Raw genomic sequence first — 24,052 nt, forward strand, 5'->3', positions numbered from 1 at the left:
AATGTGAGTGTATATCGCAGACCAGACTGACGAAAATATATATTTTACAATTTCCAACAATAATCTATCTATGAAAAAGAAAGTTGAGTACTTGCATTGGAAGCAATAAAGATTCTACATGTTTAGGAAGACAAAGAATAAGAAACAGTAAAGTAAAGAAATATTAATTATTCAGTCCAGCATATTTTGTCCTAGAACTGTACATGAAAACCTCATGTCGATCTGAGGTGCCCAAGACAAATATGGAATCTTCAATTATCACCAATTATCTATCTTTCCTGAGTAAAATGTGGCTTTTGTTGTAGGTTTCTTATTAAAATGTTAATGAAAATTTTAAACCTATTGAAATAAAATTCTGTCCAATATATAATCGATTATAAATTCACATTAGTATACTTCCTCAATCATAAATATGGTTCCAATCAGCAACAATGATCACTTTAACTCAACAATATAGAGCTCTGCTACATTACAGGCTAAATCAGTTTCTATTTATTTTCTTCATTATTTATTATGAACAAACAGAATTATTCCCTTGCATTAGTAACAAAGGTTATGTGAGAAATTCAATTTACCAACCAAGGCCTTTGGAAAGTTAAATATGCAAAAGAGATTATGTTACAAATGAATCCCAAGAAAGTAAAGCCTAAGGATGGATATATGCAAGGTGGGTCAAAAGTTGCTTTCCCCAAACAGTAGCAATTATTGTATAGAGATACAACCCAATACAATAAAACAAAACAATAACAAAACATGACATCAGAAAAACAGTTGACGTACGAACATGGTTGTCAATCCACCACTTATTACACCAGCTATTCGTTTATTCAAGTTATGACATCTGTATATGTGTACAAGTATGAAACCTAAGAACTAACATTGGGGAAAGCAACTTTTGACCCGCCTTGTGTATATAATGTAAGAACAGGTTTTCAAATGCTCAAGCATCTTCCTGTGCCCAAGTTCTTTTCCGCCATTCTTCCTCTATTCTCCCAGTATCCTTATTCTAAGCCTCTCATTTTCTATTTGAATTAGGCTTTTTAGCATGTATTTTTTCCCATCAACCCCTAGCCTGAAGGACAACCTAAGGATTGATACTGCATAGAAAAGAAAGCGATAATGACATTTTAAGTAAAGGAAATCGACTTGTCCTATATTTCTACAATTTCTACAGACTTAGAATCTCTTACCAAACACAGACATGCATACACACAAAAGATATGCTATCCATTTTTACTATAGTCCAGTTATGATTAATAATCGCCATCATCATCATCATCATCATCATCATCATGGACTCCTTACAGGGGTTCATGTCTTTCACTTGAAATTTAATAAGGAAAGAAAAAGAATCCTTACAAAATAGCTTTGTAAATTAGCGCACTGTAATTTAGTATACAAAAGAAAACAAGGGTAACAAAACACACAGAACTGTTTCTATTAAGAAGTTATACTCATTCATTAAGGCCATGGTTTTCGGTTTTCTGATAACTTGGAATTCAATAACAAATTTCCTTTGTGTGATTTTCTCCCATTATTATATATGGATAGATTTGTTATTCTCGTATAATTTAATAAATGTGTAAGGAAATTTCCCACACAAAGCATGAACTTGTAGTTAAAATTGAATTATGAGGAAACCTGTTTGTTGAAAGAAGTAGGACAGTGCGAAATAAGGTAGGTCTATTACATTAAACAAACAAGTTCATCCATTGCCATGTACAGAATTAAGAATACTGTATTTTAACACTCAATTGAATTTAATATAGAAGCATGAGTTTAAAATATACATTGAATTGATGAGATAAAACAAAAATACTTCAAGTAGAAAAAATTATTTATTGGCTCCTCATTATTATTCAGAATACAATAATAATAATAATAATAATAATAATAATAATAATAATAATAATAATAATAATAATAATAATAATAACAATAATAATAATAATAATAATAATAATAATAATAATAATAAAAATAATAATAATAATAAAGCATGTACATTCACGGCAGTCTACTAAACTTGGAATTCGGTTTACACAAATGACGAACATTTTTGTCACTGCTGGTAACTTTCTACAATGCTGAAAAATCTAGTTCTTGTAAACAACTTTGAATATACTCCACATATTACAGAAAGAAGATTTCTCTGATCGAGATACACAGTTGCTATTATTTTCATTGCAGTATACAGAAGTCACACGTTTAAGTATCATTTGGGAATCCAATGAATAACAAATAGTTAAATCAGTAGAAAAAATCTAAAGATATTAGTGTACAATGCATTTTAATAGTAATTTATAGTATAAGGGAGTAAAATTAGATTTTATGGGCCAATATAAAGTTTAGCACCCGAAGCGAATCCGAGGGTGATAATTTCCACGAAAAAGTTATAAATGAATGAATATATGGATTTTATGGTTGATAATGTGTTGGTTGTCATGGAAAGTGAATTAAAAGTTTTTAATTCAGTGCTGTGAATAAGTCATTGTTTGGTTTGCTAAGGACAATGAAATAAAGACTTGTTTAGATACTAGTGTTGGATAAAAGGTATTATTTCCTGATTTAAACCATTAGAATAAAATCTGGCCAAACAAAAAATTGTCCTATTTTTGAGCTTCAATTCCCTTGGAGGTGAGTAAGTTCTTCGATTCTCATTTCAGTTAATATAATTTTATTACACATCTTCCATAGAAGTTTTATGTTATTTAGCTACTATGTGAAATGAGAATCGAAGATATCTGCCTTGAATAGATTCCAAGTTTGACTGGTAGTTCGGAATATTCTTCTATTTCTGTATTTTACTAGGCCTTGAATTGCTCGGTTTGATTTATTTATTGTTGGTTAAGTCCAATTTACTTATTTTAGCTATTTACCTTTATGTATATTTTTGTTTACATTATATCAATTAATAGTTGATGTTTCTATATTAAATTTTCTAGTAGTAGGAGAGAGTCGGGTAGTATCGGACATCGGGTAATATCGGACAGTGAGTTTCTTTCACCTACCACACGATGATAGTACCTGATTGACATGGTTACGTTTCTGTGATGTCACACAGAGAAACGTAACCATGTCATTCAGGTACTACCATATGGTGGTAGATGAAAGAAACACACTGTCCGATATTACCCGATGTCCGATACTACCCGACTCTCCCCTATATGAGAGTCTAACACACCTAAGTTCATACTTATTTTATACCTCAGATAAATATCTGACTCTGAATTTTCCTGGGTTCCACTGGACATAGCTTTGGGTTCTTAAGAAAAGGTGAAAAGAAAATGACGGCAGTAGAAATAGATTCTTGTCGAAGCAGTGTCCAACATTCTAGGATAGATATATCCGAAACTAATATAAACAGAGGAAAGTGGGTATGGACTACGTTGTATATCAAAATAGAGTTTTAAAGTAATCATTCTCTGTTCTTAGCGTGACTGAACAAAGATGCCAAAGTCTACTTACCACTAATCAATATATGATGGGTTTATACTACAAATCCAGGAAAACAAATTTCTAATATATGTAGAAAAAATTATTTCTAAGTTTTCGAATGCTTCCTTTGTATTAAACACAACAGGCCAAGAGATCTACACCTGTAATATCGGCACAAACTTCACCAAATTGTCTGTTATGCTGTCAGGAGCAGGAAATGGACATGAATCATCTGGCAAGCTGCACAGCCCTTCAAATAGCTCAAGACATCACATCGAAATATTTGGAAGCACGAAGGAGAATGACTTCAATGTTAAATCAAGAGCATTAGATACATAACGTAACATATTATAATTCCTTACCAAGTGCCTGAATTGTCTTTGATAGACTAGTTAATCAGAAGACTTTTAAATATATGCTAATACTTATTAAAAGATGTGACACTTTCTTGAACACATTTAATACACAAAAAAGTACACAGCAGTGTTAGATATTAATCCCAAGGGCATCGACAAATGGGACTATCTTTATCGCAACATACTCTTCCTTCTTCACTGCTTGTGTAATTAACCGTACTTCTGTTGTCAGATCTGATGCTCTGGTGTAAATCTATAAGAGCTATTCTTGCCAACTCTACTGTCGTGACGTATTCACTGCTATTGCGATCAAGAGGAACAGCTTCTGAAGGATCTGTGTCAAGTTTAAATACTAAAGGAACATCTGTATGGTTTCGTGCTGGTCCAGAGTGGCCAGAGCAATCCGGAATCCCTCCTACAACAAAATAAGTTATTGCACTTATAGTACTTTGCTCCATTCCAACACAGAACTGTCCTAAGTCTTCCTGGTATTAGGGACCGTATTTCTCTTAAAATTTATAAATTCTAGCCCATTTTAACAAAGGCTCACCTGTACTATATACAACTTTGTAGCTCCCAAGGCGTACTGCACCAATCTCACCAGCAACAAATATTCCATTATTGGGATGGAACAACACCTTGTAAGAAATGAAGTATAAAAAACGTCCATTACTGTAGTTACAATGTTATAAAGGATATGGAACAAATGTTTACACGAAGTAGGAACAAGATGCAATTAACACATGAGACTTTAAAGTTTACATATAATGATGTAAGTACAGCATAACATGAGAGAAAGAAAAAGGGAAGATTGAAGAGGTCTTTAAAATTAATGTACCATACCTATGTTAAGATTATTGTATAAAATATCTAGTACCTGTCTGATATTTTGAGAAGTACCAGTAATAATGGAAGTCATGTCCTCTCCATCAAAATATCGATCTGTAGGTAGATTTCCCTCTGCCAAAGCTGTCATAGTAGGCAAAATGTCTAATGTTGACGTTAATGCACTTGACACAGTTCCAGACTGAAATGAACATAGCATAATGTAAAAAAAAGAGTATCAGGAAGCTGATACAAACTTTCTCATTATAAATTTTACACATTTCGCATGGACTACAATCATATTTTAAAATGGAAAATAGTTCCTAAAGAGCAATGTTATATTACGATACAGGAGTAGGATTGGAAAACTAACAAATTCAAGCAAGCAGCAAAAAATAACATTGATTTTGTATCTGCCACATACTTCGGAAAGCACAGACTGCCATAAGATTTTAAAATGAAAAATCCTTCATAAAGAGTAATTTTATATTTCGAGCACAGGAGAAGGGTTGGAAAACTGACAAAATCAAGCAAGCAGCAGAAATTAATACTGATTTACTTATCCCAGGGAGAATGGCATCTCAGCTCTAAGTGCTAAATACTGTTGTTAACAAATCGTTTAAGAATAACCAGCACAGAGAGTATAATGACTGGATGTTTAAAAGGGACCATGCTCTGACCTGAAAAGGAAAACTGAAAAAAACCAAATGCAGCTGCTGGCCCAGTAGATAATTATAGTATGGAATAGGATAGCAGTGAGTGAATTGTGAAGAATTTCAGAACGTGTTTTGTTTCTAATAACATGGATGATATTGAAGATGGCATTTTGTCAGAGAATTGCCAGTTTAGATGATGAGGCAAGGAAAGGAAGAAAAGAAGAAAAAAAAGAAAAGGGTGACAATGATGAAGAGTGGGAGTGAATACAGAAAAGGATATTGCTAAGGACTGGAACTGAAAATTTCAAAGTAACTTTAAATGTGTAAGTTTTTTATTGAATAACATTTTCTAAGTGTAAATCCCATTATATTGAGATATTTTTATTTTTCCATCTAGAACATGATAAAAACTTGAGGTCATTTGAGGTCGTACTAGATTGGAGGCAATATGATAAATTTTTTTAATTTTAAACAAATTTAGAATTTACCAATACATTTTAATTGCAATTATTTTGTTTGTGTGTTTATTACTCGTTTCTTTCTTTTTTAATTTAAATATTTATCTGAAATAGCTTGCATTCTAGCTGATAATGTATGTACTTTTTCTTTTAAATTGTGTGCTACAGACGTCTGTGAATTATTACTTTTGTATGACCAGGCCAATAGATTATGGATGGCACACGATGACCTCCCTCCCAAATTGTTGTTTTAGCTACAGAACCTCCTCCACCTCCATCAGGAGATGCTTGCCACTTGCCAGTAAACGGGCCAACAGATCCTGCTAGTTCACACTTAACTTGCCATGGCCCATTATCAGCTGCAACATAACCATTAACTTGTGAATAACAATAATACAAATTTTATAATCTCAAAATTATTTATACTGTTATGTTTCCTACAACACTACTTGTATCACTGAAATTCCAATATTTTTTAGAACTATACAATACTAACTTGTGAACCAAATTAGAGTGTTGTTGTTCGTCTCCCTTACAACAGACAGGATTGATTCCACCAATCCATCCAGTTCACGAAGAGTGTCAGCATATTCTCCTCGTCCAGTTATATTGTCATACTTATGGGCATGGGCCAATGGAACATGCATATGTGATAGTGCTGCATAAAGGAAGTATGGTTCAGAGGATCTGCAAGAATAAATAAGTCATGGGAGTTACAAATGTTACATATTTCCTATATTTGAGAAACAACATTACATTCCAATCAAAAACTTGCATAGCTTCAGCCTTATAGGACATTTCTAGTCAGCAAGAATGAAAATGGCAATAAACAGATCTGAGCTGAAGAATAATTCTATTTATTATCTGAAAATTATTTTTCTTCATTTAATTTTCTGAGTATTTTTATAGAATTTTATCTGTAACAATGGATACTAGATAATGGAACTGCAAAAGTGCTTAAAATATGTAATGCCCATGTATTTAAACACTTAGAAATATTGTGCATTAAAATTAGGAATTCTTGCAGTATTATTAGCAGCAAATGTAGTTGCTTTACATTATAAGAAACAAAGCCTGCTAAGAAGCATCTCTAGTTTCATTTCACTATCATCAATACTTCTATGTATTAATTTTTGCAATGATTATTTCCACATGTTTTTAAAAAACTCGTCTTCTACTCACTTACTGCGAATGAAGTTGTTAGCAAAATCAGCATACATCATTGACAAATCAGATAATTTAACTGGCTGATGTGCAACAGAATGGTTGCTGTACAATGGCACAGCAGGTTCCATTATGCAGCCAGGAGGAATAGGTTCATATAGGTCCACACTGTTTTCTAAACACAAACAAAATAATATAATTTCAAGATTTCATATAGTTTTATTATATTTATGAAAAATCAGGAAAACGAAGTTTCTTATGACAAAATTTTAATCCCTTTTCATTACAATAATAGCGACATTAAAATGCATATTTCGCTTCTATGGCAAAAGTTGGTGTTTCAATATTCACAACATGTTTAAAAAATATGTGCTACAAAATTAAACAGCAATAATTTGAGAAACACAGAACATACTTTTATTCTTTTCGATACGTACATAACATTCACGGAAGTTGGGAGTCTTCAGCTATTGTTTACTCATTAACGCGATCCAATGTTCAGTGTTCTTGTTTTGTTCCAAAATGATGGAATATTCAATGACCTTAATTTTATACATGATGATAGTAGAACAATTCGTCCTATAAGGGCGTACAAGAAAATGTGGCGTTCTGAATAAAATCAATTTTAAAGTTTACATACTTTCAGTTTTCGGAATATAAAATATAAAGAACATAGGTACTAAGATTTAAAGTATAGTTTCTCTACAACACAATTCACGGGTAGGAAATTTATTAACACAAATATTTAATTAACTATGAATGAATAAGAAAAGTTGTGCATATGCACAAACATTTCGAAATCAATTTTTGTAGTACTGGTATCATGAAAGTTTCTGTGAACTTCGAATAATGAGAAAGTAGGTAAAAAGAAAAGAAGTAAAAATACGTATTTCCTGAATTACGAATTCTTGAATAAATTTTCAAGACAATGATACCGAAATGTCAATATTACCGGTACATTAAATGTAGGCCTACTGTCTGGATTATTTAAATAATATAAAATGATAGTCACTAACATGATAAACGATGTACACCTTCTCACCATGAGGACAAGCTGGACAGTAAGGTAAATTTGCTCCTGGAGGATCAGCACAACCCATGTCCACGCTGTATGGAACACCAAGATATGACTGAAAGCCCTTGTCCAGTGGATGATGACCTGGTTTTGTGCCAAGATGCCATTTTCCTGTGTGAGACATACTATGATCATTTTATAGTTTGCTTCAATTTTAATCAAGATGAATATTTTGAGACTTTCACAATATTACAACTCATGTTAATTATTTTAATTTCTTTTATTTGAGTTTTGTTTCATGGCTCAATACTCTATTTAACAAAGAAATACTACAATTAGTGGCATTATAATAGCCTCCATAAAGCAGGAAGGCCCCTAAATGTTATTTTAGCATACTATTGTGTTTGTGTTAGGACTATACCATATAGGCCAGCAGTACCTACTCATTACATGGCTCGCGGGCTGCATGTGACTCTTGAACTAATAGGCTATTACTATCCATTTTCTGAGAATTATTTTTTTAATTTCTGTTATAATGTGCAATTGGAGAAAACCTTGGTTACCCTGCATCATTATTGCCAGTGAACGGTTCAACTCTAACTTGTTTTCTTTAAAAAAAGGTATTGTCATGTCTCATGTGCTTATTATCTCTCGATATAATAATGGGTTACAAACGTTTTTATCTTAATAAACATTACAATAGCATGCATTCAAATTTTGATAACAAATATCCAAAACATTCTCAATCAAGGATAGAAAAACTGAAAATGTTAAAAATGTCCATAATATCAGAACAGAAAGTAAAGTATGCCAGTGGGCATGAAACCGAATTGACTATAAAAGCATCACGTAGCAGACATTAAGACATTTGCAGATGCGGAGATTGTTAAGGTGTTCTTCTAGCTGTGTGTGATACTTTATTTTCTAAATTTCCAAATTCAAAACAGATTACAGGTGAAATAAAACAACACATCAACTTGCTCGTGTTTGTATGATTTTGCAGAAGAGTATTAGAGTCCACCCTTCAACTTCAAAATACCAGTAATATGTGTTACTTCTGTTACTTTATATTGACATAATAATAATAATAATAATAATAATAATAATAATAATAATACGCCAAATACTTTAATAATTAAAAATCCGTGCATTTTGTTAAGCTTCAATACTGTGAAATGCATTGTGGCTCTCGGCAAATTACTATTTCTCACTTTTGGCTCTCCTCTAACTTCTAGTGAGTACCACTGGTATAGGCTTATGTTTATATTACTTGTAGCTGTAAAATTTAGAAAAAAAATAGGAGTCGCATTTAATGTACTACTTTGCAGTAGATGGATAAAGAATGGCGATCAGATGTTCCTACAACAAAATAGACTGCATTCGTTCTTCATAAATGTGCATCTTCAAGATTAAGATGCATCATAAAACACTTAATACTCGAGACAGACTGTGAAAGAAATATCTGAAAGATCCAAAATATACGCAGCATATAATTTCTTAACAATAAACCTTCAAAGAGCTCCTTATGTTAATCATTCTAAAGGTGGCATAAGCTGGAAAACTTTTAACAGGATATTTGTGTTTGGAAGGCAACAAATACAGTAGATTGACCAAAAAGATAAATTATAATTATGTCTCTATATTTGTTATATCCTAGTAGTCATATATTTTCTATAAGTATGGTATAAGTATAAAAAATGATAGCCAGTAAAACATATATTTTTTTAAAGCAGCAGCAGCTGCTGTTTCACTTTTTGCCGGTCAATATATTTCCATTCTGTTAATACTATAGTCCCGTCGCTCTAATTTCCGGCAGCCAATCGCGTTGCAGGTCGGCTACATTTAAACGTGTGCGTCTTGTGATTCACTGATTCATTTTTTAAGGCTCGATAAATACTTAATATAATCGCCCGCCATTTTAGCTCTTTAGTTGGCGTTTGCAGAAAGCACACGAAGACGTTATTTGCCACTCAATTATTTGCTTAATTACATTGCGTTTAATTTATTATCATAGAAGTTACGACATGATAATGTTTAACGATGTTGCAAATAGATTCCTCGTACAGTAGCTTGGCAACGTAAGAACAAAAATGGTGAATGATACTACCTACCTAGAATTTATAGAGCCTTCACTTTCTAAGACGTAAGCAAAGAGGTGGAGTCATGCCGGAAATAACAGCGTCGGGACTATAAGTCATAACATCTAAGAGTACATCTAAGTGAATATAAAAGCGCAAATACACATACCAAACATAGCGGTTCGGTACCCTGCACTCAACAGAATCTCTGCGACTGTAGTCTCATTGGTGGGTATGCCTCCCAGTGACTCAGGACCAAAGTTTTCAACCAGACCAGTACGTAAACCCAAGCGTCCAGTAAGCAAAGCTGCCCGTGAAGGAGTGCATACAGATGCTCCCGTGTGGAAATCTGTTAACCTTCATATTTCAACACATTTAGAACGTATTTCAAAGCTATATCAGTTGTTGCCAGTGTACATATGTACTTATTCTAATGTAAAAAAAATGTAACTAAATGACAATTTTATACATAAAATAACAGTGGAAGTAAAATTCAATTTAAATAAAATACTAATGTGTATATATAATAAATTGTCATGGTAAGTTATATGACCTGTGACTTATAGTACAATAATGAAAAATTTGTACTTGTTAGAAACATCAGAATTTTAAAAGACTTAAATAAAAATTGATCTTTCTTTTAAGCACATATTTACCAGTAAATAAATATAGCAAGCATTACCACACTGTGTTATACAAAATCTGTTAATTCCATATGAAAGAAAAAGAGAAGTCGAAGTTGGAATTAAAGTAATAAGTTCACAATTCGAAATCAAACATATGAATAAAATTTGACACAAATTGTGATACACACATAATGATAAAATATTACTTTTACGATGACGAAATTTACAGATACATAAAATCTCAAATAAAAGTTTGATGAGGACTATCTTTTGTAGTTTAAAGTGTTACTGAATGTTGTCATATCTTAACTATGCCACAATGTTAAAATGGGCATTATGAATTAGTCATTTTCGATTTTAGTACAGAATGTTTTCTGTAATCTTCGTAACAATAAAAAATTAGTTTCTTTGATATCAGCAAAAATTAAACCTTACTTTTGTTGATTAAATCATTTTTGTATCTCACAGAGAGACATTGATTGAAGACCTCCTCAGAAAAAAGATGTAACATCAAATTATTCCATTCAACAGCTGAATAAATTTGTAACCTTGATTAGTCAAATAATTGTGCTAGTAAATGTAACCCTAATGAAGTATGCCCCTGAAATTCTTTTCCTTTCTCCTGAAACATGAATAATAGTTTTGTTGGTTACATCCTTATTCTGGGGAAGTTTTCAACTTTCAAATTACTACATTATACTAAATGTTAAAAACACATTTTATTACCATGTAGTGCCACCTCTTTCGCGTTGAAAGGTGCTGGAGTACAGAAATATCATAACAGAAGTATTAAAATAATTAAATGAATACATGACTACAAATGACACAAATTTCTTGTGGCTCTCGGTGTAGTACACAGACTAATTTCCACGTGCCTGACCTATACCAATAAATTCCACTGGGCTAAAAATAATATCTTCATACTTAAAAGTATAACATATTACCTCTCATTAAATTAACTACCAGTGTCAATATTGATTACGTATCATTTGACAGATTCATGTAACAAGTAAGGCAGAAGGTCAGTGTCATTAATTTAAATCAGATAGGTATCATATTTAAAAGGACCTGACCTTCTAAAAGAGAGCATTTCACTGGCTACTTTAATGGAAAAAAAGAAAACTTAATGGCACTTTTAAATCTATACATAAAATAGTTTTAAATAAACATTACGCCTAAATACAAAATTAGGAAACACTTACTAAAATTTTAGAAGGCATTTCATTTATGACTGGACTCAATTTAAATGTAAATATAAAATTATGGATGCATAGGAAAAGTACTTGAAAAATGACATGTCTGTGGTTGTCTCATGCAATTGTTTTTGTAATACAAACACAAAACAGAATTTCTTCTAGTAGTGGACGAAATGGCCATTATTAATTATAGTTAAAGGAATTATTTAGTTACATAGTGTTTGTACACTTAAATTAGCTGACAATTTATGGTCGCCACTAACTGCTGCACATCTTCACAAAAGCTTGCACTTACCAACTTGAAAATGAATTCAATTGAATGCAGTTTTGAGATGTGCATAATTATTATTTTCTGAACATTATAAAATTTATTTTATTTTGTTTCCACAATTCCTATTTGCTCACTCAATTTGTCTCCTTTGCAATTTATCACTTTTACTGGTGTAATATCTTCAAGAAATGAGAGTTAAATAAAAAATGCAAGCAAGTCTATTCATATTGACGAACTAATACAAGGAGTCTCAAAAGTGACGCATCACTTGCAGCCTGTGCTGAGCTTGGAATGATTCATTTGTTATCACCAGTGGGTGGACAAAGGGAGGACAGGCAATCAGCTCGCAAGTGGTCGGTTACACAAACTGATACCGGTATTTAGTCATAGTCTTAAGTGCACATCTTTAAAATGCCTACTTCAGGAAACAAGGGTATAAAAATTATCAGCAACGAGAGCAACCAAGAAACTTTACTTACATCCATACAAAATACAAGTGATCCTTATATCAATTAATAAATATTCTTGATGAGTGAATACAAATATGTTCCTGAGATTGCAGTTGTGCATAACACATGATGGATGGCATTTCCATTATATTATGAATGGAAACTAGTAAATAAATAAGGTATCTTTTTTTTTTCTTGCTGTGGTTAAGGGACCAATTTAACGGGGGAGAGTACCCACCTTCGCTGAGGCAGCATGAGTTTGTTATTCACTGCATGACCTTAGAGACTCACTGCAGTAATATATCGGTGCACCATTAGCTGGATGGTTACAACATCGACTTCCCATACCAGTGTTCATGAATGATCATGACAAGCTTTCTTGAAGTACTCCCCTCTAATTTGCGAACACACCACTTCATGGGCCAAAATAATCAAGTATTCAAGACTGAATTAAACAATGTAATTATACATAAAACTGTAATTTATTGATAGTGACATTCACTTTAGCCAATTACAATCGTGGCAATCCCAATAAATACACCAATTCCTTGGCGCAACAACCCATAGAGGGCCAAGGTCGCCTGGTCAACTACTAACCTCACGTCCACAAGCTTCAGCAGAGGTGAACGATCATTAAACAAATATGGGGGTGTCAGTAGTTACCACGATGATCCTCCAACCTATTACAGCTGGTTTTCAAAACCAGGTGTCCACTACCTATCCTAGCTACTCAAATTCATCATGATGTTGGGTGAGCACCAGTTCCATACACTGGTCAAAAGTTCATGAGAAAATTTCTTCCCCATATGAAGACCCAAACACGTGCATTCTGTTACGATAGTCCAGGCATGATGCTTAGACCACGCAGCTACAGCACAGGATATTTATAATATTACAGGACTGTATATATCACGCCACGCCAATTTAACATATTACATTACAGCTATAATATTATGACAAAGCACTACAAGACAGTAGAGAAAATTTACGGACCTATATGCCACTATTATTTGAATTATAGACAGCAATCAACTTTTAGTGATTAACAGTGGACTCATGGACTCCTATGTTACTTTGAGAATCCTGTGTTTTCAGTGACGAATCGTTGATTAAAGGAAATGTATGAGATATGGTGGGTATTTATACAGGCAACAATTACTGAACCAAGCTATATATGAAAACACACTTTTCTTATTTTTAATTATAATAACAATACACATTACAGTCTGAAAATTTGTACTGGTAAAGTGGATTGGCATACACAATTAGGCTGGTGAATAATATGAACAATAAGACACACATTAACATTCTGCATTCATACACAATAAGAGAAAACATCTAAATTCGACAATTAAGAGTCATAAAAAGGAAAACAGGGCACTTCTCACATTAAAGAATCATAAATATATACACATCAACAGTCGTCCACAAGTCAAAATAGAATGAAGTGGAGAGCTTAAAACTGAAGCAAGAACTGCTGAATTGGCATTTACCAGCAAGCCTCAATGAATTAGCAGTATCTGCTTCCATGTCATTCTCAAGAATTATTCTTCTGTACAATCAATGTTAGTAGTGGCAACTGCCTGCTAGGGGATGGGGCACACTTCGCCTTGTTGATTTTTTTTTTCAATTAAAATAAATAAGTTACTACACGCGATTTACCATTCTAAAATCATGACATTCTGCATTTTTATTTCTCATAATTCAGCTTCTGTGTGAGCAAACCTTAGGAACCGCTACTGAATGTTTGTAATGCAAGAACCTTAATTTATGGAGCCCTTGTTCTAATTCATATTGTCAAGCTTCTATATTGCTTAATATTCACAGTATCCATTTCATCATGTTACACCATTCAGGCCTAACATGAGCCTTCCACCTACAGCAGAATAAATAGTGGACAATAAAGGTTTTGGGACAGATTTTCTCAAGGTTTCCCGATTTTACTCGTCATTATCCTACTGTACAATTTCCTCATAAAGTACTTAATAATACAACTAATTATTGATTAAATTAACTTCAAAACTGAGGGATGTTCTGGTCACAATAATCTAATTTCAAAAAACAGCATTCATGGAAACTGCTCACATACTAAGAAATATCTGATGTAAAATATAATTTTCATTATTTATGTAGAAATATTTGTAAATAGTTGTTTTTGTAACTAAGTACTTGAACTAAAGTTGTATACCCAAGAACTTTAAGAGTAAGGTTTCAACTAGGACAATAGGAATAAATCGGTCTAAGTAAATATTAATGTAATCGTTATCACTATGATTCGGATTTGGAAATATGCGTACACTTATGTATTAAAGAATACCAAAATACAATACAAAAACTTGGAAATATGATGTAAAACAAATTAAATACTGTCCAAAAATTACTCAGAAAACTTTTTTATTCACCATTCTACAAAATTGCTTTTGTAAATATTAACTCCTTGTATTGGTCATAGTGGATTGTTCACCCTACAAAAGTTATACGGGGGAAAAGAAGAGTGAAAGAGTCCATTGTCTATCCTCTGTACGACTAATTTTTTTACAGCTATGTTAACAGGGTCACTGACTGTTTATGGATTAATACCTGGTAGCAGTGAAATTAAGCATTACATCTTTGAAAGGAGTAAAGAAGGTGAAGACAAGACCTACCAACAACAGTCTGGTAATATTTCTAACATTCTTTTGTCCTTTGTGTTTTGACAACTTACTGTTTACCTTCAAACTTGATTTAACCACAAAATATTTCTAAGGAAAGGAAATCTAAAATAAATAAATAACTAAATGCAAACAAAATCTCTTGCCATTATCGATACAAAATATGTGAATAATAATACTTGGAAAACAGTTAAAACAATTGTAATATGACGAAAAATATGCTTTTATACCATTTTTGGTAAAATATGACAATGTTAAAATATAGGTTTATATGACCAATAAAAGCAGTATCAGGGTGTTCAGAAAAGCTAGAAATGTGTTTAATTTAAGTTTGTTAAAAGAGATCAGGATAAAAATATGACGTCATAGAAATCCGAGCCCTAGTTATCACCAAACATATCACCAGTGCAGAAAGCAATGTTAACTACTGCATCACCTCATTCTCAAGGATACCATTATCAAGAAACTTAATTATGGTCTTTGAATTTAGCACAGACGTGATCAGGCAAGCCAAAGTCTTAGGACAGATCCTAATTAAACACATGAAACATCCTAGTTCTCAATCAAACATTTTCTCAAAATATAGGCTCTATTAAACAACTTGCAACAACAATTACAAAATATCAACATTATTTATCGCGAGTCCTCTAAACTGTTATTTTTGAGAATAGAATAAGTCAAATGTGTATATATTTGTGAAACTATACAACTTCAATTTGAAATAAAATAACATTACATCAATGCTGCATAATGAAAAATATATTCAAGTTATTATTTTCATAAAAATATGAACTGTTTAACAATAAAATTATGACCCTGCGTCATAAAGAAATACATCTAGTTAAAAACAAAAGCATGTGCAACTATACTTCCAACAACGTGAAAAACAACAGCTTATTGCAGTTTTGTATGAAGCTAATACGTTCATTAAAGTCAACAACGGGAATTATATAAGTTACAATATAATTATATATCATTATATGACTATGGCTGATAAATTAGTTTTCGTGGACTGTTACTCCTTTACTCGTTTAAAAACAAGAAGCAACTTAAATGTCCTACTTTCATTCAATGAAAAGAACATCAGATATGATGCAGTTATGTGAAGTTACACTGTCAAGCAACATGTTCTGAGTAATGAAGTCATAATACTCTGCTATGAATTTCAATATAAATAAACAGAAGTTTCTTTATGGAATTTGTAATATTTAATTCACATGGTTAACAAGTAACATACACACTTCTGAAACAAACCTAAAATAATGGCGTTCATGTTATTTCAAAGTTTCACTGTCATGTATTTACGTGAAATGTAGCGTGGAGAAGATAGAAAAAATACCGTATATGCGAGAATACTCCTGGCACCCTAATTTTAGGAGAGAAAATTAAAAAAAAAATGTTTTAAGCAAAGTGGTACCAATCTTATTTCAAATAATGCGCGCACCCCAGTTTTTCTTAGCTAAATTCCGGGAAAATATGTGCAGAGTATTTGCGTACATAAGGTAGTTCTTATTTCAAACTCTAAAAGGAAAATCTAAGTGTAATTGAGGAACATTTTTGCAAAACTTGCTAACTGCAAAATTTACAAAATTGAGATTTTGACGGATTCGTTAACATAAGACAGGCCTCTACATGATGTTCAAGGCGTCTTAGTAAAATTGGGTTATTTCTCTTCATTGTAGTGTGTTAAAGTGTGATCGTTTTTTCAAAACTTGTTTTCTGCTATAAGTGAGAGATACAGCAAAACTTGCTTACTATAGTGTTTTGTCTCTCCTGTAAAATTTAGTTTCTTCAGTTAGCAAGTTTTGCAAAACCGATCCTCAATTGTGTACTTCATTCTATAAAATATTAAATCACCGCCAATTTTCGAAGTGTCACGTACCACCCAAACAAGTACAAAGTGCTGGTTACCGGTAAATTTCCCATATAAACTTTGACTGTACTAATGTATATACAGATAAATATAAAGGGCATAGTATTACAAGTGAACTTCAGAAAGACACAAGGGGAAGCAAGAAGGTAGATATTGCATGCTTCTGTAATGTTGATACAGACTTTCAATAATGTACCTAAATAACCTGGATGTGAGAACTGCACACGCACATGTACCTTTCTTAAGCTATTTTTACAATACTATGGTAATTAATCGATAACTTGTTGTTTGAAAGAAATGTTAGTGAAAAAGAAACACGTGCACCAGCTTGAATGCTGAAATAATCGATAGAATACATAATGCTACATGGGCCGTGATTAATTTATATATCGATTGCGTCGCACTTAAGACGATCGATAGTTAGCAGCAGTTGTATAAACAGATGATAACTTGTAGCAATGAATACAGCAACAATAAGACAAAACACTTTACTGTTATTATTAACACAGCCTTACCTCATTCACTGTCAGGTTCAGCATCACTGCTATCATTTGTCACAGATTCACATTCCTCTATGCGTCTTTTTTTTTTTTTAATTTTAACGCGAAAAATTGGGGTGCACGCATTATGCGGGGACATCCATTATACAGGTAAATACAATATTAAGCTCCCTTTATATTTTTTTAATATAGTTTCGTAACAATAATTCGCAGAACACTTTCACTGTGCTTTCTGACATAAGCCAACCTTTTCAAAATAACTTCCTGAAATGCAAGCTATATCTTACTTCGTAAGATATATGAATAATTCCGACTGAGCAACTACAGATCTTACTCTGGTTTATTTTAGTTTATTAGGTTTTCATAATATATGTCGACAAATATACTCTAGAGAAAATGAGTTTTAAAATTATTATTGCTGAAAATTAAGTAACATGAAGATAGGACAACAAATACACTGAAACTCTTATTTTTATATACGACCTTGAGGTCTTCAAGAAAATGCACAGGTATCTGTACTGTATATGCATGCGAGTAAATATCTATTAATTCAAGCTTCCATTCGTCTCATAATAGGAACATGTTAAATATGTAAAATATAGTAGAATAAGAGTTTTCTGTTAAATACACGTCTCTTCTAAAATTCAGTAAATAAAATTGTAATATTCAATTCTTATTTTGCTTAAACAACAGTCTAAGACCATTCTGATGTTATGAACTAACAATGCACACCATATACTGTACAACATTCGTTATCATCATATAAACCAGTGCAATTTATTCAGGTGAAGATATTTTATTTTTGTAGTTTGTATTCAGTTAGGTTGGATTATCTAGAACTTAAGTTACAGTTTTAGTTAGTGTTAGCAACATTTGCATTGTTTATACTACACATATAATTTAATGTAGGTATTCAAATAATTGCATTTCAAATTTCACGTCACTCATTCTGAGCACTATAAGCAATCGTGAGATAGGTATGAAAATTTGTTCCGTATTTTATTCTGACAATGTGTAATTCTGTATCAATGGATTTTTAATTCGAAGTTTTTGTAACATAATTCCTTAATTCTCCATTTTTCTATCCACACAACTGAATGAATATTATAGAAATGTACTGTTACCAACCTGAGCCCTTCTCTTGCAAGTTGATCGATAGCAGGGGTATCCACAGTCTGAGGCCAGTTGGCTCCCACATCTCCCCAACCCATATCATCAGCCATAATTATTACAATATTCGGTCGTGAGTTTCTCTCTGTTGCAGGTGTTGGAATTAATATCCACAGCAGAACATACAGTCCACTCCACATCACAGCCATATTCATAATTATTTCAAGGGGAACGCTTCTCTTCTACACTAAACAAAGTTTTATTTCCCAACACTCCTTTTGTCTCTGTAATATATCTAATATTACTGAAATTAAATCACGTTTTCAAAAGAAACAAAATGAGTGAAAATGTAATTTATAAATAAGAAACTACAATATTATAGTTAACATATTAACCTATTTTTAGTTTCTAAACCTTTTTACAAAGATTATTTCCTTGCTACATTTAAAATTTCTGTTCCAACTGTGATATTCTATTCAGTATTCTGCAATATCGTTTTAGTGTCAGCTAATCATCCCTCATATCTTCAAGCAATTTGAGATCAAAGTCTCAGCACAATTTTCTGAATGCACCTCACTGTTTTCACCAGTGTCAACTTGTATGCCTAACAGCCTTTCTCATGACATTTTAACTCATTTTGTCTCTTCAGCATAAGGAAATAAAAGTCACTGGCTTTGTAAAAACCACAAAAAATTGTTAAATTAACTCATTAAATAACATACATATTGAATCATAATCGTATATACTCGCTTATAAGCTGCCACTACATGCAAGCTGCAAAAATTAAATTTGTATATATAATTTAAAAGACAGTCTGAAATGCATATAATATGGCACATAATTTTCATTGTTATCATATTTTAACTATTTAACTTGAACATATTATACTTTCCAGTATCATCTGTTAAAGTATTGTCTTTTTTTTGTGAGAAATGTAAACATATAACAGTTTCACAGACGAAACTGTCGGTGAAATATATGGCTCATACGCAAGTATGTACGACAGAGACTAAGCATTCATTGGTAAAATCACTGTATGAATAACACACCTACTTCGTACTAAATGTACCATAATCTTAAAGTCGGTAACTATTTACTGTTTTAAAGTTAAGACAAAGATACGAACTTGCCAAAGTAACCTTGTTCCCAGACTCCAGTAATGAGAAGTAAACAAAATTGTTTGTAAGAGTGTACCCTCATACGTTTCCTAAAAATCTAGTAATACTGCATTTAAATTTCTGCGAATGACAGGCAACGAAGTTAATTTTTTTAAACTTTAATATGTACAGATTCCGAGACATATTATCGTCATTATTCTTAGAAAGGAGAATCTACTGACAATGATGGAATATTTAAAACATTTAACATATTGTAACAATAAGGATTAATAAAAAAATAAAGGGAACTGAATAAAAACTAGAGAGAGATAATGTTACAAGATTTTACATCTCAACTTAAACCATTCTCACTACTAAATTATAACTGTTAAGTATACAGTGTATAGAAAGAAGATTATATGTAATGTCGATAAAGCTGAAGGAAATTTGTTAGAGTTCCAAGATGCAGGTGGAAATTGATACATTATACAGACATGTCATACATTTTAAAAATACAGGACACTTACTAACAGAATGATTTGATACATTTTTGAAGTATGCTGAATATTGTAGTGGACCCAAAATGCAAGGAGAGATTTAGCTTTCATCCTTGCTCATATAGTGTAAATCACTACTAATTCACCGCTATTTATTCTACACGATGAAAGGTCTCCGAAAATAATATTCTGGTGAAAAGTTAATGTCTTTACATCAATTAAAATATGAAGTAAGAAAATAGAAAATTTCATCAAGTCTACACAGATACCAACTATTGTTATCTCTGACACTAAATTTTGTTCATTTCTGTTACTTTAATATCATTCACCTCGAATATCTGCTCTAGTACGAAGATCTTTTCATTAGACTGTAAATTCAGATGGTGATGAAAGACTGACAGAAAAATGACAGAGTATATTTCTGTGTATGCATACAAAAAGAAATGATTACACACTGCTACAAGAAATACCCAAGAAAGAAAAAACCAGCTGCTTGTGACTTGAATAAACAAAGACTAACTGAAAACAATAAGACGAAGATCGAGTACAGTTACTTCATAATGAAACTACTGTTTCTCTTACCATCACTCTTGATAAAAATTCTCAGAAATGTCAGAGAAATTTTCTTGCAAAAATAAGAATGAACAGTCGTTTCCATACCCTATGCTTTTAGAACCAGTTTTGATTTAAGCAAAGATGTTCTCTTCACATTATTCTTCAACACTTTTCTAAACACCCTAATGCGAAAAGAATGCTTGTTTTATTAGATTAAATGAGAATTAAGAGAACTACAATATTTATTTAAAGTAAAGCTGGTGTAATTGGTATGGAATATAATATTCTCTCCTGATTTCAGTGCTTACAGCTTTCAGCAGAATGGTAATGCTATAAACACCCAGCTACAGGTAACAGTACACACACTGTCATAAATACACTGACATGAAGAAATAACCAAAATTAGATTTTAAAATTTTGTCTTCACTCTGGCAAGTATTGAGTTTATCTAGTCTTCTCTTTTTTTTTTTATTTAGGGTCTACTATATAGATCTCATATTAACTTACTAGTTACATAAATGACTAGCCAACAATAAATGTATGTGCTCTATAGGAATGTTTTAAAAACGCTAGTTTAACACAGCCTTTTGAAAATAATTCGTCTAAACTAGTACATAAATTAAGCCCTAATAAACAACTGTTCATAATAATAAACCTTAAATATCACTGAAATTAATCTGCAAACTGAAAAAAAGTAGCCTATTAATAGAATAAATTAAGTAATACTATTTGAAATGATATTATAGTTTTCCTGAAAATTATGTTGCGGCATGTATTATTTTAAGTATTTCTTTTTCCATTCAATTTTTAGTATAATATTGTATTTCATTAATATATTACGTTACACCGAAAAAAAAAGAACCATTATAAAGTTGCAAAAGACTAAGTTATTTTTACTTCACATCAGAACAAAACCATCCACAAGGGACGTTTACCTTCTGATCAGTTTAAGACGGTCAAACTTCGAAGTGTTTTGATATATCTATGACGTAAAAAATGACTATTTCAACAAAGAGCACATAAAATAAATTCAAAATAATTAATTTATTAGTTTGACAGTAAACACTTCTAAATTATTAATAGTCATAAAATAATGTAAAAGATGTACAAACAAATTTAAAAAGTGCTAACTTTCAGGATGCTGTTATAATATATGTATATATGAATAAATTCTGAGCAAAATTCTTATGTGGCACACACGAAAACCCTGTCCCCCAACCGAACACAAAAATAAATATTAACATGACTACATACTAATCTCGCCTTTTATAAACCAAATAACAAGCTATCAGGAGCTCAATACTAGATGATAATGTTCTTATCTTGCAATCCGCATATCATCTGTGATATCTTGTTACACTGCAAAGTGAGTTCTTTGGAACCCTTGACCTGCAATACGAAAAAATTTAAATGAATCAACCAATACAATCTTGAACATTCTGAAAAACAAAAAAAAATTAAATTATTCAATATATACAGAGTAGAGCTGTGAAGGATGTGCAGCTTCTCATTTCATTTCCTGGAGTTAAAGGACAAAATTCTTTTTAAAGAAAATTTAAATACAGTAAAACTTATTTTATATGTTTCAATCTTATACATTTTTCACACTTTTATATTTTTTTCTGAAGTCCCAGCAAAATTTCTATACTTTCTACGTCACTAATTTATTTCGGTTCCCTATACATTTTCTGTTTATATGTTTTTTAAACTTATTCAATCGCATTTTAAACCGCAGGAGATACGAAACGTAATTTATATGTTCCAAATCAATTTCACTTTGCCATGAAAATGTAAGAACGCGAAAATACAGACGTGTTCATTGTTAAGATGCAGCCGATTTTGAAATTCGTGGAAATTTGAAGCTGCCCATGCTTTCCTCCACTAATCTTGTGTCCTTTAACGACACTGTTACTGCTTTAGAAACAATTAAACATTTTATAATTTTCACCACCATGATGTAATTGAACAAATTATAGAACAATTTTCACAATTTGAGCGCATGGTTTATTGATTAGAAGCAAACAGTCCAAAGTAACTGACTTTTTGTAAAATAATCACGTTATTAAATGAATATTACACTGAAAGAACGAGGCAATGGAGTTTTGAAATGTAATACATCAGCCAGCTTTGGCTCTAAGCAGCTAAGATTTCATACAAATAATTTTAATTTGTCAAGAATATGTGTCATAAATTTCAGTAGGCCTAGTGTATTATAGACTCAAAGACGGTTGAACTGTGAAGTTCTAAATTTCTCTTGTGAAAATTTTACTAAATTAACTTGACTTGTTCTCCCCATATAGTCTTCAAATGCAATTCCAGATATTATTAAATGCCATTTCAGTTATACGTTTTTCTCCTCATATGTTTTTTTCTTCAGACTTCCCACAAAAATATATAAATGAAGTTTTACTGTACTATGTTATGAATATAACTAATAGTCTATTATATTTAAAACTGTGAATATTGTACATTATGACAGTTTCAAATAACGTACAAAAATTTTAATTAGATATCAAAAACCATACATTTTTGTATGACTGTAATGTTATTTTTTGGTGTAAATGCTTAAATTTCAATAATGATTATAATTAAATGAATTGTAGTTTCGCATGTTACTTAGGGTTAAGCTTGCATTGTATTATAGGCCTATATTAAATTATGTAATTCTTCTTGTGTACTGACACTGCCATGAATGCTGTGTACTGGCGACGTCATGAATGCTTGTAATTTCCTACTGCTAATAAAAATCAAATCAGAGTTAAATGTATGGGATGTTAGAATTCAACATTACTTTAAAGACTCCAAACATCAAATATTGATACTTTTCATCATAAAAAAGAATTTCGAATGAGAATAAAGCCACACCATAAAAAAGAATTTCGAATGAGAATAAAGTCACGGATAACATTTATAAGATTGCCAGATTTGTAAAAGTGTAATTAAATTATATTTACAGTACATTAAACTGTATTCCATAGATCTCACATCAGCACTGACTGTAACTTTGAGATGTGGAACAAGTGAAAAATTATACAAAACTATTTAATACATATCTATTAATACACATTAAGTAGATTAATTTTATTTTATTTAGAGTCATAAATGATTCATCAGATGAGAAAAAGTATGATTATGAAGAAATTCTGTTAATTCTGCTCTAAATTTTTCCTCTTGGCCCTTCAAAGTTTTAATATGATTAGGTAGTGCATTTGTTCTATGTCTCATAAAGAAATGCCA

At 31.7% G+C, this 24,052-nt stretch overlaps 2 protein-coding genes across 5 annotated transcripts in view; both read right to left on the reverse strand.

Moving 5' to 3' along the window:
* Positions 1-1,839: 1,839 nt before the first annotated feature.
* Positions 1,840-18,881, reverse strand: LOC138701773 (arylsulfatase G-like). Its single transcript, XM_069829021.1, has 9 exons — positions 18,685-18,881; positions 10,160-10,347; positions 7,940-8,083; positions 6,916-7,072; positions 6,230-6,420; positions 5,920-6,092; positions 4,672-4,821; positions 4,345-4,432; positions 1,840-4,209 (listed from the first exon to the last, which is right to left on the reverse strand). The coding sequence occupies exons 1-9, from the start codon at positions 18,879-18,881 to the stop codon at positions 3,932-3,934; spliced, it is 1,566 nt and encodes a 521-aa protein (XP_069685122.1). The 3' UTR covers positions 1,840-3,931.
* Positions 13,706-24,052, reverse strand: part of LOC138701774 (uncharacterized) — a 233,051-nt gene continuing 222,704 nt past the window's right edge. For 2 of the 4 annotated variants that reach the window (XM_069829024.1, XM_069829022.1), the window contains one exon: positions 13,706-22,204. In XM_069829024.1, the coding sequence (XP_069685125.1) occupies positions 22,170-22,204 (35 nt within the window). In that variant the 3' untranslated portion in view covers positions 13,706-22,169. The remainder of the gene's footprint in view (positions 22,205-24,052) is intronic. The other 2 variants (XR_011332688.1, XR_011332689.1) reach the window with 2 other exon arrangements.

Source organism: Periplaneta americana, chromosome 6 (genome assembly GCF_040183065.1).
Source record: "Periplaneta americana isolate PAMFEO1 chromosome 6, P.americana_PAMFEO1_priV1, whole genome shotgun sequence".
Taxonomy (NCBI): domain Eukaryota; kingdom Metazoa; phylum Arthropoda; class Insecta; order Blattodea; family Blattidae; genus Periplaneta; species Periplaneta americana.

Bases quoted from the DNA above. Each gene is read 5' to 3' on its own strand.
- LOC138701773 (XM_069829021.1), bottom strand. From the start codon at position 18,881: ATGAATATGGCTGTGATGTGGAGTGGACTGTATGTTCTGCTGTGGATA. The intron at 10,348-18,684 runs GTTGGTAACAGT...TGAAATATGAAG, and splicing joins CTTGCAAGAGAAGGGCTCAG to GTTAACAGATTTCCACACGG. The intron at 6,093-6,229 runs GTTAGTATTGTA...GTTATGTTGCAG, and splicing joins CACTCTAATTTGGTTCACAA to CTGATAATGGGCCATGGCAA.